Source organism: Notamacropus eugenii, chromosome 4, assembly GCF_028372415.1.
Source record: "Notamacropus eugenii isolate mMacEug1 chromosome 4, mMacEug1.pri_v2, whole genome shotgun sequence".
Taxonomy (NCBI): Eukaryota; Metazoa; Chordata; class Mammalia; order Diprotodontia; family Macropodidae; genus Notamacropus; species Notamacropus eugenii.
Genome location: NC_092875.1, coordinates 153,696,871 through 153,713,389, shown reverse-complemented (window position 1 = coordinate 153,713,389; position 16,519 = coordinate 153,696,871). Strand labels below are relative to the sequence as shown.

At 43.5% G+C, this 16,519-nt stretch overlaps 1 protein-coding gene across 1 annotated transcript; it reads left to right on the top strand.

The window, feature by feature from the left end:
* The first annotated feature begins 12,754 nt into the window (after positions 1–12,754).
* On the top strand, positions 12,755–15,675 carry KCNS2 (potassium voltage-gated channel modifier subfamily S member 2). Its single transcript, XM_072603425.1, has one exon. It carries the CDS (start codon positions 12,755–12,757, stop codon positions 14,186–14,188), a length of 1,434 nt encoding a protein of 477 aa, XP_072459526.1. The 3' UTR covers positions 14,189–15,675.
* Positions 15,676–16,519: the final 844 nt, after the last annotated feature.

Here is a 16,519-nt window from a genome sequence, read left to right as displayed (position 1 = left end):
AGGAGAGCATATTACTTGTGGCGTGGCCTTTGAAGTCAGAGAGTGCCTGGCTACCAGCAGCAGATGGTTGGTGGACAGATAGAGAGATAGGTAAATAGACAGATAAATAGATGCTAGGTGACACAGTGGATAGAGCAGTGGGCCTGGAGTCAGGGAGACCTGAGCTCAAGTCTAGCTTCAGGCACTTACTAGCTGTATGACCCTGGGCAAGTCACTTAGCCCTGTTTGCTTCAGTTTCCTCATCTGTAAAATGAAGAAAATGGCAAACCACTCTAGCATCTTTGCCAAGAAAATCCCAGATGGAGTCACAAAGAGTCAGACACAACTGAAAACAACTGAACAATAACACAGATAAATAGGTAGATAAGACACTATTACTTACTATGTGCCAGGCACTAAGCTAACAGCTTATAGGAATACAAGAAAGGAAGATGGTCCTTACCCTCAATGAACTTATATTCTAATAAAGAAAAACAACACAACTTTTCCTGCACTGGTGTAGGGCTCCTACATACTTGATGGGAGGTTGATTATCGGAGCAGGTAAGTGTTGTAACAGAGTAAGCACTGCACTCCTGGTCAGGAAGGCCTGAGTTTAAATTCTGCTTTAAACATTATCCATGCGACACTAAGGAAGTCACTTAGCTTCTCCTGGACTCAGTTTCCTCATTTGGTAAATGGGTTTAATAATAACATCAAGTAGGTATTTAATAATATCTTACAGTGTTGTTGTCCTCATACCAAACCAAATGAGCCAATACGGGTCAAATTCCCTCTCCTGACTCTGTTTCTGACTCTCTAAACTTTGCCACCATGCCACAGCTACCTTTTTATCTTGAAATTTCCCTCAGCCCCTGGGGATTGTTCACCTGGAATATTTCTCTGCAGTGGATAGAATGTGGGTCTGTCATCCAGAAGCCTCATTTTCCTGAGTTCAAATCTACTCTCAGACACTTATAAAGCTGTGTGACCCTGGGCAAGTCACTTAACCCTGTCTGCCTCAGTTCCTCATCTGTAAAATGAACTGTTATTTCATTTGATCTTCACCACAATCCTGTGAGGTTGGTGCTATTATTATCCCCATTTTGCAGTTGAGGAAATCGAGACAAAAAGAGGTTAAATGACTTATCCAGGGTCACACAGATAATAAGTGGCAAAGCAAGAATCAGTATCCAGGTCCTCTGAGTCCAATTCCCTCATATTTTCCAATCCAATATATTGACTTTTCTGTGGATTGAAGAAAGGAGAGTTTGAAGGCAGAGATAAGATAGGAAGCTACTGCAATGATCCAAGTGAGAGATGCTAAGGATCTGAACTAAGATGGGGGTCATGGAAGTGCAGATGAGGAAATAGACACTGTGCAGGTAGAATCAAGATGACATCCAATTGAATGCATGGGGTGGGGTGGGGAGATGAGGATGACCCAAAGTTCTAAAGCTGGGTCTGTGTTGCAGATACAGATTCTGCTTTTCTGGGTACTCTATACAATAATGAAATACAGTCCTGCCTGTTACAGTTTCTATGTTCCAAAAAGCTGGTTTAAAAATCACAATGAATTTCAGTAAGTCACCAGAGACTCAACCTAATTTCCTATGAGTTCATATACTAATTAAGATGGTACCCTCAACAGAAAGAGGGTTGAGTTTTGCAGGGAAAATGAACTCTGTTTTGCATGTGTTGCTTGAGAGGGCAGAGGGACTCCCACCTCTTGGAATTCTTGGCTTCCTTTAAGACTCAGTTCCAGAGTCATAAGGCTTCTTCTCTTTCCCCTACTGCTAAAACCTGTCCCTCTAAGGCTACCTTCTCTCTATTCTGTATTTATCTTGCCTGGATGGATTTATGTGTATGTTTTATTCCCCATTAGAATATAAACTCCTTGAGGGCAGGTGCTTCTTTGTATCTTAACTTATTACAGTGCCTATCACATAGCAAGCACTTACTAGTCAATTGGACTGTAACTGAGAAGAGAGACCAGGTCTGGGAATCATCCACATTGAACATCAGAAAAAGAAACAGAGACATAGAAAAGAGAGAGAGAGAGAGAAAGGGAAGAGACAACCAAACTAGAGAGGAGCATGACTGATTTTTCAGCAAAAAGACTGAGAAGGAAGAGTCAGGAAGGAGAACCAAGCCCAGGGAGGAGAGAATTTTCAGGGGCAAGGGGTGGCAAATATTGAATGTTACAGCATGGTCATTAATGATGAGGATTGAGACAATATCATTTAATTTCATTATTGAGAAGTGGTTGGTAACGTTGGAAAGTGCAGTTTCAACTGAGTGGTGATGTCAGAATCCAGATTACAAGGGACAGAGGAGTGAGTGGGAGGTGAGGAAATGGAAGCAACAATTGCAGATTTTTTTTTTTTTTTAATGAGATAACACTTAGAGGTGGAGAGGACATCATTCACCCAATCTTTTCATTCCACAGATGAGAAAACTGAGGCTGAGAGAGGTGACACAGCTGATGATTCCCTCTAACAATCAGATGCTGGCACTGTGGTATAGTGCATGGAGTACTACTTGGACTCAGCAATCAGTTAATCAATTAAAAAACATTTACCAAGTGCTTGCTGTATGATAGGTACTATAATAAGTACTTAAGATACAAAGAAGTAGAAAAAAAACAATCCATGTCCTCAAGGAGGGCAACTGGGGAAGAAAACATACACATAAATCCATCCAGGCAAGATAAATACAGAATAGAGAGAAGGTAGCCTTAGAGGGACAGGTTCTAGCAGTAGGGAAAAGAGAAGAAGCCTTATGACTCTGGAACTGAGTCTTAAAGGAAGCCAAGAATTCCAAGAGGGGGGAGTGAGAAGAAAGATCTTTCTATGGAGAATAGAGAGAGAGCCTCTCACGTAAAGAATGGCAAGTTATGCAGTATGGTTGGAAGAGAGTAATCTGTTAAAAGCCTGGAAAGATAAGATGATGCCAGGTTGTGAAGAGCTTTAGATGCCAAAGGAGGTTTTGTCTGACATTGGCACATGAAGCCAATAGAGTTTACTGAATAGAGGGATGACATGATCTGATCTATGCTCTAAGAAGATCACTTAGACATCTGTGTGTGGGATATTGTCCTTGATCCTTAGTTCTCCAAAAAGACCAATGACATTATTAAGAGTGATGGCTTGACTTGCACAAGAATTGGATTTAAGTGAGGCAAAGTCCTCAGCCTCACTCTTCTTGACTTCCAGAGTCATGGAAGTCAAATGCCAAGACAAAAGTCAAGGGATGCAGTAAATAACCTTGACCTTTCTAAATAAAGGTCATTCCCCAGGCCTCAGTTTGACTGAGGCAATGCCTATTCAATGACTAAGGGCTAGATAAAGATTGAGACAAAAGATGGCCTAATTTACTATCCAAAAAATATCAGTCTAGGAGAGGAAGACCATCAAATTTTCTCACCAGAACAAAAAATAATTGCTATTTACACTCATGCTAAGCCATCAAAAGCTAATTGGAGTGGGGAGAGACCTGAGGCAAGGAAGCTGATTAGAAGGCTATTCCAACAGCACAGATTAAAGGTGATAAGCACCTAAACTAAAATGGTGGCTAATGTGTTACTAGAGACAAAGGGTTATATGAGGGATTTTGTGGAAAAAGAAATTAGAAGATTTGGCAACTGATTGGATAGGTGTGATGAGTGAAGCGAGGAGTCAAGGATGACATTAAGTTTTCAAATCTTTAATGGTAAGGAGAATGTTATCCTCAATAAGGACAGGGAGGTTTCAAAGAGAGGGTGGGTTTGGGTGGTGTGTGTGTGTGTGTGTGTGTGTGTGTGTGTGTGTGTGTAGATAATAAGTTCTGTTTTGGCCATGTTAGGTATCAGATTCCTACTGGGTATCCAGTTCAAAATGTTCAATAGGGTGTTTGTGATACAGGAATGAAGCTCAGAGAGAGATTAAACCTAGATAAATATGTCCGGGAATCATTTTCACAGCAATGATAATTGAACCCATGGGAACTAATGAGAGCCCCATGAAAAATTCTAGAGAGAAAAGAGAGTAGGGTCAAAAACCAAGTCTTGGGGGAAGCTAATAACTAATGAACATGGCATGGATGAAGATCCAGCAAAAAAGAAACCAGGAAAAATTGATTAAACAGATGGGAAGAGAACAGACAGCAATCAACTCAAAGGGGAGAGAGCATCCAGGAGGAGAAGGTGGCCAACACTGTCCAGTTCTGGAGTGAGGTGAAGAAGGATGACAACTGAGAAAAAGACGTTAAATTTGCTGATTTAGGCGTCATTGGTGACTTTTCTGTTGAATGATGACATTAGCAGTCAGACTTCAAAGAGTTAAGAAAGAGTGGGAAAAGATGATGTTGAAGCACCAAGTATAGACAGTTTTTTCAAGGAGTTTAACCAAGGAGGAAAGCAATAGTGTAAAAGCTTAAGGGCATAGAAGGGTCTAGTGTGTGTGTTTTGTTTTTGTTTTCAAGGGTGGGAGAGACATGTCTATAGGCAGCAAGGAAGTAACTAATAGCTATAAAGAAAATGAAGATTAGAATTCACTGGGGATGATAGTACATGCTAGAGATGCTAGAGAAGACAGGAAGGCATGGGATCAAGGGTAAAGGTAGAAAGTGTAACCTTGGAAATCCAGTGGGCTACCTCATCTTCAGAGACTGCAGTGAAGAAGATAGTGGGAGGTTAACATTAGAGGGATGTGAGAGGAGGTTGAGGAACTTCTCAACAAATAGCCTTATTTTATTTCAATGAAGTACTAAGTGATGTCTTCAGCTCAGAGTGGGGAGGAGAGAATCATGGGATTCTTGAAGAAAGAAAAAAAGATTTGGAAAAGCCACTGTTGCTGATTGGGATAAGGAATCAATTAGGAAGGAACAGTTGGATTGTCTTGCTACTGTAGTGAGGGTCCAGTTGAGATTAGCTAGTCTAAATTTGTAAGCACAGTTTGCTTGGTTTGTGATTTTCTCCAGTTCTGTTCAGCCACAGATGAGTAGTAGTGAAGGAAGCAGGTGGTAGGAATAATCATGGATTGGGGTTGGCAAAGCCAACTGGAGGTAGGACAAGGGAACAAGGCATTCGAGAGTAGCAGAGAAGAGTGTAGAATTGTATTGATTCACTAAAGGTGAGATTGGGAAGGGAGGAGGTCATAATCAGTGCAGGGGCAATGTTGTGGGATAATACTGACAAATGGAGGGATGAAATGTCATTACAAGGATAGATTTGGGAGGAGGAGGGCATAGGGAGAGATGGGAGATAAAAGATTATATTCAGATAAAAGAAACTCAAAGATTTTGAACATAAAAGTAGAATACTTGTGGGGTGATGGCAAGATGAAAGGTATGACAATAATAGCTAGAATTTATAGAATGCTTTATGTCTTGAAAACATTTTAATAATATTATCTCATTTGATTCCCCTCTTATAGATGAGGAAACTGAGGAAAAGTTTAAGTGACTTGTCCAGAGTCAGATGCAAGATTTGAACTTAGATGTTCTTGAGTTAAGTCTAGTTGTTTATCCACCACATCATCCCTTTGTGTGGTTGTAGTAAAGTGGAAGAATAGATTATGTGTATTGAGTAGATTGAGGAACTTGATGATTTGAGGAATCACCAACATGTCTGCTGAAATCCCTTAGAATGAAGGCAAGAGTAAAGGTAAAGTAAAACACTGAGTCAGGTATTGAATTCATTGAGAAAGGAGGAAGGACATTCTGGGAGCAGTAGATAACAGTTACAGGAAACAGGATTGAGTGATAAATGTGGACTGCATTTATGTCAAAGGAGGAAAGGTACTGAGTGACCATGGTAGAAACACAGTCTGCGTGCGGCAATGAGGAGCACAGTGTATTCTGACACCCCTTGTGACCAGTGACACAGAGAAAATGATTGAAAGTGTAGCTAGTACTGGAAAAGGAAGGCCAAAGATACAGTGTGGTCAAGGGAGAGTCAGGTATCAGTAAGAGTCAGAAGATGGACAGAGTGTGAGAGAGGAAATGGTAGAAGGTGGGAAGAAAACCTAGTTTTGAACTCTGCCTCAGACATTAAATAAATGAAGGATACTAATCACATCGTTTAACATCTCTAGGCCTCAGCTTCCTCATCTATAAAATGGGAATGATGCCATTTACCTCATAGGGCTGTTATAAGTTTCAAATGAGACTGTTTATATAAAGCCCTCTAAAACCTTAAAGTCTTTTATCAAGATGAGTTATTATTAGATAATCTTCTTGAACTCCTTTCTCCACAATGGAATTTCTCCTGTTTTTTCCTCATTAACCAATAACACCTATCCAGCACCTACTTCAAAAAGAGTAGGGTATAATGAAGAACATGGCATGGTCCATGGCCTGCAGGAGTTTTCAGCTGAGGATCTCAAGTTCTAACTTAAATTAGGGCTGCTGGGTTAGTAATTTCCTTCAGGATCAACAACTTTCTCTGTCCCTCTATCCTCAGGAGGAGGAATGAATGGAGGATGAAGTGGGGCAAAAGGGGGACTAATGATCCTAGACAGTCAAGACTGAGGAGCCAGTTTCAGCTTTAGGCAAAGGAAGGTAAATGATGTGTGACTGAGAGGAGCAGAGAAAGGAAGTATGGTGGACATCCTGGATGGGGGGAGCCAATGACCAGGCTGCCAGAAGGATTTGTTGAAGGCACACACATGCCTTTGGATACCTGGAAGGAGTAGTGAAAATGAGCTCTTTTCTGCAGCGGGGAAATGTAGGTCAGGCAGATCCAGTCTGTTCAGCTGCCACTCCCGCCAATGCAACCCCCTCACCTATCACTGAAGAAGCTGAGCCCAAGATGTGTGGGATGCAGCAGAGAGATCAGTGATCTGGCAGGAGTGGATGAGAAATAATAGGCACCCAGGTGCAGGGGATTTTGACTGTAAACCATGCCTGGGGTTCATTAACCCCTGCAGGCCTGGGTTCTCTCAGCTTCCCTCAACACCTTCTCCTCTCCTCACCATCCCTTTACATGAACACACACACACTAGACTCTTACTGTCTCAGCCAACCATACAGTAACACAGTTGAGATTCTGCTCCCACAGAAGGGCACCGTATTTTAAGAACAGGGCACAGACCTGTAAACAAACAATAAACCAAAGCAGATTCCTTCTGGAAAAAAACAAAGAGAAGGGGGAAGGCATTTCCATTTCTCTTTGGATTGTAGTCATTGGGAAATAAACAAGTGACTCTGCCTGTCACATATACTTAACCCTACACAAACGCAGCTGTCAAGAACACAGTGAGTCTCCCTTGTCCTTTCCAATAAATAAATGATGTGCTGAAATAACCCCTTTCCCACTGGGCGTGAAGACTCACAATCAATTCCACCTGTATAGGGAGGGTCAGGAATTTTGCTCCTCCATCCTTATAAGGAATATCAAAAAAGAAACAGCTCTTCAAGTAACCTGGCAGCGACCCAGCCACATATCATGGCTGTCTAGTGTAACACAGCTCAGCTCCTGAGTTCACATGAGGCTCTCTCTGCCAGGCATGAAAAGGGGCAGGTTAGAAGTGCACACATCAGAGGAGAGAGCAAGGTGGCAGTTTGGGGTTAACAGGAATAGAGGGTAGAGAAAGAAAGGGAAATAGGAAAAGCAGAATGCCCCAGTTGTTCACTGATAGGGTCAAATGGAGAAGGACATCCACAATCCCAGCAGTACCCCAATGGCAGATTGTATGGGTGTGGAATTGTGAAAATCAGAGAGAGAGATAGCAGCCAAACTGTATTCCACGAGAGATCAGGGAGAAGTTTTCTCAGGGTGGGGTTAGGCGGGGAAATCCTATTGCATACACAAAGCAAAATGAAGGTGAGAAAGAACAAAAACCAGACCTGCACTGGAAGGAGGCAAGCAGATAAGCAGATTTAGGAAATCCAGGGACCTTGAAAACATCTAACAAAAAAGAAATGACATCAAGATTTTTTTAAACCCAGAGAGAAGAGCTTGAAGGAAGACTAAAATAAAGGAAGAAGGAAAGGTGAGAGCAGACACACACACACACACACATACATACAACATGCATATATAAAAACCAAGACATGGGGAAACTGTGAATAGATACAGAGCTGTGAGCCACACAAAGAAAGAAGAGAAGGCTTATGCTGAGAGAGAGAGAAGGAAAAACAGAGACAGCCTACCACATAGGACAGACAATAAGCAGGAAATCGAGGGTGACACACAGCAGGGAGACACAAATATAAAATGAAGCAGAGAGCTGAACAAAGCAGGGGGTGGGAGTGATATAACAGTGGAGAAAGAGACAGCAATATAGTTAATAGATACACACAAAGGGAAGAGCTAACACAAAGAACAGAACACACACATAGTGAGGGGCTATTAAGACACTCAGCAGACACACACCAGGAAGTCTGTCATGGATATGACATACATAGGAGAGAAAAATATTAAGGGAAAGGCATACACAAAGAAAACCGAATAGGGGTGTGTGACATATTTAGCAGACACACACAGACCAAAAGGGAAGAGGAAAGTATATGCAGTCAAAACACAGGAGATAAAGGAGAGGAAAATTTAAAGCCAAAGACGGGATGCACATACACACACACACACATACACATGCACAAACACACACATATACATTGAACTTACACAGGGCTAGAAACATTTATGGATCAAACATACTTATACCAGAGCATGTGGCATATTTGGAAAAAACATACACAAATATAAAACTCTCTGGGGAATGGCATACTTTAAATGCAAGATAAGGGAGAGTATATGCTCTCATCCTCACACACTCTGAACATGAAAATCATAAAGACAAAAACTAGAGGAGTGTAAAAACCAGCGGATATATACATATAGAAAGAAATAAGAATAGAGACTCAAAATGTTCCTGACAAACACAAATAGTAGGCAGGTGTCTTAGATGACCAATCATGTTAAGTCATTCCTGAGGAGAGGGGAACACTGAGTGAAGGTCAGCTTTGTGAACACAGATTCTGCAACAGAGCTCTGTTTTATATTTAAAGATAATGCTACTGATGGTGATTTCCATCCAAGTGGGTGGGTGAGGCTGAGAAGATCAATGCAGAGCCAACAGCCTGCATTGTGAGCTGTGCACATGGAGAGAAAGACTGTCTTTCAATTTGCAGCTGCAGTGGACGTGTGCAGAACCCAGCACTGTCTATGCATTTGCTTTTTAGGTTTGTGTTTTTCCCAATACTTTTAATCAAAAGTATCAAATTCATTTGCTGATTATTGTTTGCCAGGCTGGAATAACTGCTGCCATCATTCCCTCACCATGCAGGTGGTCCTAGAGAAGAAGAAAAAGGAGAAATAGGCAACCTAACTAAGGGAAGGTAGGAAGTAGAAACCAATTCCCTCAGTCAATTCCAACCTGTACCCACCATCTTGAAGATGAAGATCACTGGAAAAAGGGGACCTCCCAGTAGAGTGGCCAGGACTCAGGTAGTATTTTCCTTGAGAACAGGTGGTGCCCAGTAGACATGGGAATGCAACTAGGATCATCACATTGATTTTTTTTTAATCTTGATGGGACCTTAGTGGTCATCCAGTCCATCCATAGGTGTCATCCATAGGTGTCAAAAACTTGCTGATGCAGGAACCAGATTAAAATGTAAATGGGAAATGTTTAATAAAAGGAAAAATATAGTACAACACAGATAATGTTAATTTGTAGTTTTCTAAGACTATATTTATCCTGTTGGGAACTATTTCTATTTTGAATTTGACACTACTGATGTAATCTAACTCCTTTGTTTTACAGATGAAGAAACTGAGGCTCAGAGAGGTTAGGTGACTTTCAAGGTCACACAAGTAGAATGTGGCTAAACCAGGATTTGAAGCTACATCTTATGACTCCAAACCCAGCACTTACAACCTAAACTCCCACATGGCATACACATACATATGGCTCCCATGCCACACACATACACACATGCACATGCAGACACATACATGCAGTCACTGTACACAGCACAATTCACTGCATATACAAATACAGTACTGTACTACAAACATTAAAAGCCTACAGCATTCAGTGGACTGTTTTAGGTGCTGGAGAAAACATATACAAGTAACAATCTTTACCCTTAAGGAATTAGGGAGCTAAGACACTGTCAAAGGTAGGTGTGATACACTATGTAACATCGTTAGACAGCTACAAAATAAAGTGCCATATGAAATCTGAAGGTAAAAGTTGTTACCAACTAGAGGTGTGGGGGAAGGCATAAAGAGGTGACAAGGAAGAATTCTAGGCATGGGAACAGCCTGAACAAAAGTACAAACACGCAGCTGCTACACCACACTCACATACATTCACAGAGAGCTCTTACTATACACACAGACTTCCCTTGCTGTACACAGAGTAAATACTCATACAGCTCCCATGTACATACATAGCAACCACATTACACACTTACACACACGGTTCTCTTATTGCACACGCACACACACATACTGTTCCTACATCACACACACAGCTCCCACACTGTGCACACATATGCATTCAGTACAATCTGATGCAGCGCCCACAGCACACAGCTCCTATTCTGTACCTACATACATACAACTTCAACAAATAGCACATGCATGTAAACACAGTTCCCATATTGTGCAGAGAAAGAGCTCCATGTTGGAGACAACACACTCCAATTCCCTAAGTATCAATACTACGAAAAGCTAGGTGGGCTACCACTTGCCGCTATTGCCTCCTTCCCACTCTCCTTTCCCTATGTTGCCTGGAAAGCCTCCAGAAACTTTCTTCAGGCGGGAAAAAGAAGGTTTCACACCTTCAACCCCTCAGTGCTGTCCGGTTTTGGCACAGTCAAGTAACAACGCGAATTCTTCTTAAACTGTACTTCGCCCGCACCCCCCACCCCCACCCCACCCCTACACTGATCTCAATGCCCCTACCTCTTCAGTTCAAGCTTCTGGGAACAAGAAACTGGCTCCCCCCAGGACCTTGGAGAATAAAGCCACCTGGGGCTAGCCTGGGTTCAGGAGAAAAAAGGTTTTTGGTGGGAGGGGCCACGGTAAAGGGACGTGGGCTGAAGCACCTGTGGGGTTTACGGTAGACTGGAGCGGACTCCTTTGGGGAAGAGAGTCAGTTGAGCGCCGAGGTGGGGGCATAGGCGGTGGTCGCCATGACGCCTAGGCTGAGTGCAGGAGCCGCGGCTGTAGCAGCGGCTGCCGCAGCAGTAACAGCAGCAGAGGCTGCGGGAAGGGTCTACCGGGATCCGGGAGCTGTCCCTTCAGCACCACCCGCCTAGCCAAGGCCTGGCCCTCAGACTCCTCCAACTCCAGGAGATGGGATCTTCTAATCTCCCGCTGCAGCCCACACCCACAGAGGCTGACTGAGCGGGCAGCTCCAGCCCCCACAGAGGGAGCGGCTCTTGCTGCGGGGAGAGAGGGAGGTGGGTCTGAGGTCGAGGGTGATTCCCCAAGAGCCAAGACCAAGGAGCAACCTGTCAACCCTGGGCACGAACTGCTGGCAGTTCTCTGATCATCCAAGCCTGGAAGACAAGAGGGGACATCGCCCTGGATCCCGCCTGCTAGACACTCTCTCTCTCTCTCTCTCTCTCTCTCTCTCTCTCTCTCTCTCTCTCTCTCTCTCTCTCTCTCTCTCTCTCTCTCTCACACACACACACACACACACACACACACACACACACACACACACACACAGAGACACGAGCGCACACATACGAACATCCAGCGGGCAGCATCAGCAACAGCAGGAGCAGCAATGCTAAGAAGGTGTTCTGGGAAGTTTCGCACTTGGATCTTCCGACGATTCCCGAGACTGCAGGTAAGAGCTGACTCCCTCTTCCCCGAGAATCTGCTTTGCCAGGGGGAGAGCTGAAAAAATCCAGGGAGCTCAGCGCACAGCGCACGAGGCTCTGGGGCGCGGAGCCAGGAATGGAAAGAGGGCCAGGGTAGAACCCGTTCCTGATTAGCTGACAAGAAGGATGGAGAAATAAGGGAGGTAACAGGAGGGAAACACACACACACACACACACACACACACACACACACACACACACACACACACACACACGACTCTCCAGCTACCCATGAAGATGCGCTAGAGGGGTGGAACACTGTAGGCAGGGAAAGTAGTGGTGGGTATTAAAGAACCATTTCTCTTATTGTTCGAAAAGATAGCATTTTTTGGTTCCAAAGCCTCCTACATATCAATCCAAAGCCTTGTTTCTCTTAATAAGACGTCCAGTTCCCAGGGAGCGAGCTGGATTGAGTGGGTGGGGGGAGCGAGGGGCATCTGCACGCCTACCGGGATCCTATCTCAGCTTACGTTTACCTCCAATTCGACTGCCAGAATCAGAGGTGCAAGGACAGCTCGCTGAGCTGTCCAACGTGAGCAGAAAAATGCCAAAGTGTCAACGTACTGAGGGGACCTGAGGGACGGGAGGTGGGAGATGTCGTTAGCCATTGCCCCACCCCACAGAAAAGCTCCGAGTGGGTATTGAATCACGGGATGGGTCCACCTCTCACATCTACAAGGAGGTCAATCCCCACCTCACCCCCAACTAACCCAGAAAAAAATGACCTAACAGAAACTAGTAAAAACCTGGTCCATCCCCAGGAACCGTTACGTTAGAATGCGCGATGTGATCCTGAAAATCTTGCAGCTGGGGTAGGGGGGTGGGGAGATGAGAGGAGAGGGAAATCCCAATGCTAGTCATGCGCGTCCCTTTTCCACTGACGCTCATCGCCTCCTCCCTGTTCCCTCAAATTCTAGGTGTAGCTCACCGCCAGTGTCCTGGGTGTCCCCACGATGACGGGCCAGAGTCTGTCGGATTTGTCCGAAGCCAACTTCGAGGATAGCGAGATCAGCGTCAACGTTGGGGGCTTTAAGAAAAAGCTGCGCTCTCACACGCTGTTGCGCTTCCCGGAGACCCGGCTGGGCCGCCTCCTGCACTGCCGCTCCAAGGAGTCCATCCTGGAGTTGTGTGATGACTATGACGACGCACAGAACGAGTTCTACTTTGATCGGAACCCAGAGCTCTTCCCCTACGTCCTGCACTTCTATAACACAGGCAAACTACATGTGATGGGAGAGCTCTGCGTTTTTTCTTTCAGTCAAGAGATAGAGTACTGGGGGATCAATGAGTTCTTCATCGACTCTTGCTGCAGTTACAGCTATCACGGAAGGAAGATGGAGCCCGATCAAGAGAAGTGGGAAGAGCAAAGTGACCAGGAGAGCACCTCCTCCTCCTTTGATGAGATCTTGGCCTTCTACAACGATGCGTCCAAGTTTGATGGCCAGCCTTTGGGCAACCTTCGAAGACAGCTATGGTTGGCCCTGGATAACCCAGGCTATTCCATTCTGAGCAGGGTATTCAGCATTCTTTCCATCATGGTGGTACTAGGCTCCATTGTCACCATGTGCCTCAACAGCCTTCCTGACTTTCTGATCCCTGATAGCCAAGGCAACCCAGAAGAAGACCCTAGGTTTGAAATTGTGGAACACTTTGGGATTGCCTGGTTTACCTTTGAGCTAGTGGCCAGGTTTGCTGTGGCCCCAGAGTTCCTCAAATTTTTTAAGAATGCACTGAATTTGATTGATCTCATGTCCATTATCCCCTTCTACATCACCCTGGTGGTCAACCTGGTGGTGGAGAGCTCTCCCACCTTGGCCAATTTAGGCAGGGTAGCCCAAGTCCTCAGGCTCATGAGAATTTTCCGCATTCTAAAATTGGCCAGACATTCCACTGGCCTTCGGTCTCTAGGGGCAACCTTGAAATACAGCTACAAAGAGGTGGGGCTCCTCTTGCTTTATCTTTCAGTGGGCATATCAATTTTCTCTGTAGTGGCCTACACCATTGAGAAAGAAGAAAATGAAGGTCTGGCCACAATCCCTGCCTGCTGGTGGTGGGCAACCGTGAGCATGACAACTGTGGGCTATGGTGATGTTGTTCCAGGGACCACAGCTGGGAAGCTGACTGCCTCAGCTTGTATCCTTGCTGGCATTCTTGTGGTGGTGCTGCCAATAACTTTGATCTTCAATAAATTTTCACATTTTTATAGGCGACAAAAGCAACTTGAAAGTGCCATGCGCAGCTGCGATTTTGGAGACGGAATGAAGGAGGTTCCTTCAGTCAACCTAAGGGACTACTATGCCCACAAAGTTAAGTCACTGATGGCAAGTCTTACCAACATGAGCAGGAGCTCACCAAGTGAACTAAGCTTAAATGATTCCCTACATTAGCCTAAAGGTGTGGCTCCATCCTAATCATCAAGACCATACTGATGGTTGAGCTGCCTTTTGTGCTCCTGGCATGGCTCCAGGCTCCATAGGGTTACAAAGTAAGGAGAAGACAGAGTCCTTCAGTACCTTACCATTCTAAATAGAAGGAGATGCCTGACCAGTGTACACTCACAATTGCTTCCACAGCATGTAGAATCCTTGATATGGGGTGGGGTGACTTACACTCTACTAATTTTGCACTGAGAAAAATGCTAAACTTTGTGCCTGATGAGTATCCTGAATGCCAGTTTTTCTATACAAATCACTCATTGTGTACCCATCCCTGGTGTTCCTGGTGCAGTGCTTTCAATTTGCACTTTTGTTTCCAAGTTATCATGTGAGGATTGGATAAAAAGTGTATCTCTCCAGTGGGAGCACTAGTGAAGTCAGCAATGAAAAACTCAAATTCAACTCACAAAAATGTGAAAAGAAATCTCAGTCATGCATTCATTTCTCAATTTGCTTCAGTGCTCAAAAGAGAAAATGTGAAATTAAGCACATATCACCAATGCAACTTTCTGTTTTTCTTAGAACTTAACCTGTAGTTCTGTGGCTTGCATGGGTGCATATCATAATACTATTACTTATGCAAATATTACCTCCTTGGAAATTTAAATTTACTCAGTTTACACATGCAGTGAAAACTGAACCTACTTCAAGAGCAAAAGCATTGGAAGTTAGTGTTGGTCTAAAATCAGGCATAAGCCTGATCCTAAGGAAGCTCTCTAGACTTCTTGGTGTGGGAAATAGGAGTAGTGAGTTTCTCGTTTTTGGTGGATTGCAAATGGAGTGGGCATGCTATAGAGAGATTTCTGCTTCAGGAATGGGTCGAATAGGATTATCTCTAGGATTTCTTCAAACTCTGAGAGTTTCTCACTCCTTATTGGGAGTCACATTCATGAAGAAGACACCCTGCTTTTCTAAGAGTTTTTCCAATGGGGATCCTACCTTAGGCCCAGTATGCATAAGCCTGGGATAAATAGATTTTATTTTCAAGCTGTATTTCACATTCTAAACCATTTTCCCAAATTCTTCTGGGTCATAGAAATTAGTGACTTTTTTCACTTGTCATTTTTAAAAGAGCACGGATTATGCTCTTCTGCCTCTTCTGATTACTGACAGATTTATTTTACTGTCTAATGAAAGTAAATATTTCATATTTAATATGAAAGGTAATAGCTTGGAAACTGTCTTTTAGTTTCCTCCTCTGAAATCTCATTAAAAATGAGCGCATGTTTATTTCTGAGCAACATTTACTCCAGTCATTTTGCTTCTAGGATACATAATGTTTTATATGATGCTATAATCAGGCTTCCTTCTTTGAATGGGGAACTCATGGAACATGAGCATGTACTCAGAACACACATGATATGTGCATGGAGTAGACTGCAGGAAATAGTATATATATTTTGAATTAACTGTCTTTCTTCTAGGAACAAGTTAGGGTTGGGATGGGGAAGGGAGAGGAATGGGAAAATTGAAAAGGAAATAGTATAAAATATCATAACTTATCACAAACTTTTAAAAAATTTAATGCTGCATAAAGTACCTTGAAACTTATAAGCATGTTGAAAAAAGGTTAAAGGGATGCATATATCCTGTTTCCTTTGGTTCTCAAAATTTCCTTCCTGCTCTTTGCTCCCTGATTACAGGAGCCCTGAGCTATCACATAAAAATGTGGTTGGAATCCTGAGCCCCTGTATAACTGCTCTGTATCCATCATGGTATATGTTGTGTATTGTTTCCAAATTGACTTCTATTATATGTCTGAAAAGATTGTAGAGGCAAGTGCCCTAAGCATGGAGTTAGCTAGGATTTTCATTAAGGCTCAGATTCTTCCTTTTTATGTGGCTCTTACCTAAGTTAGTGAATTTTGTGTGTCTTAATTTCCTTACTAGATGGGGTCTATATTAACCTCATAGGGATGCTGTGAGGAATCTTTAGTATTTGAAAAGTATTCACAAGATATTTGAGGGCTGAGTTACTACTCTTATTAAGAGAACTTTGGCTTGAGTGATTCTCTGAATGCACTAGGCACTTCTGATTGTAGATGTGGGTTTAAGTCTTCTCATCTGGATGGAGATTCATGGTAGAACACCTCCCAATATCTAATGGACAGTCTCTCTCTTCTTCTTCTTTCCCTTCCTTTCTCCCTTCCTCCTCCTCCTTCTCTCTTCCACACATACACATACACACACACACACACACACACACACACACACACACACACACACACACACACACACACACACATACACACACGAAAACCTGAACGGACTGAGAGAGATTGAG

Excerpts from the sequence above, each read along its gene's own strand:
- KCNS2 (XM_072603425.1), top strand. The coding sequence starts at position 12,755 with ATGACGGGCCAGAGTCTGTCGGATTTGTCCGAAGCCAACTTCGAGGAT.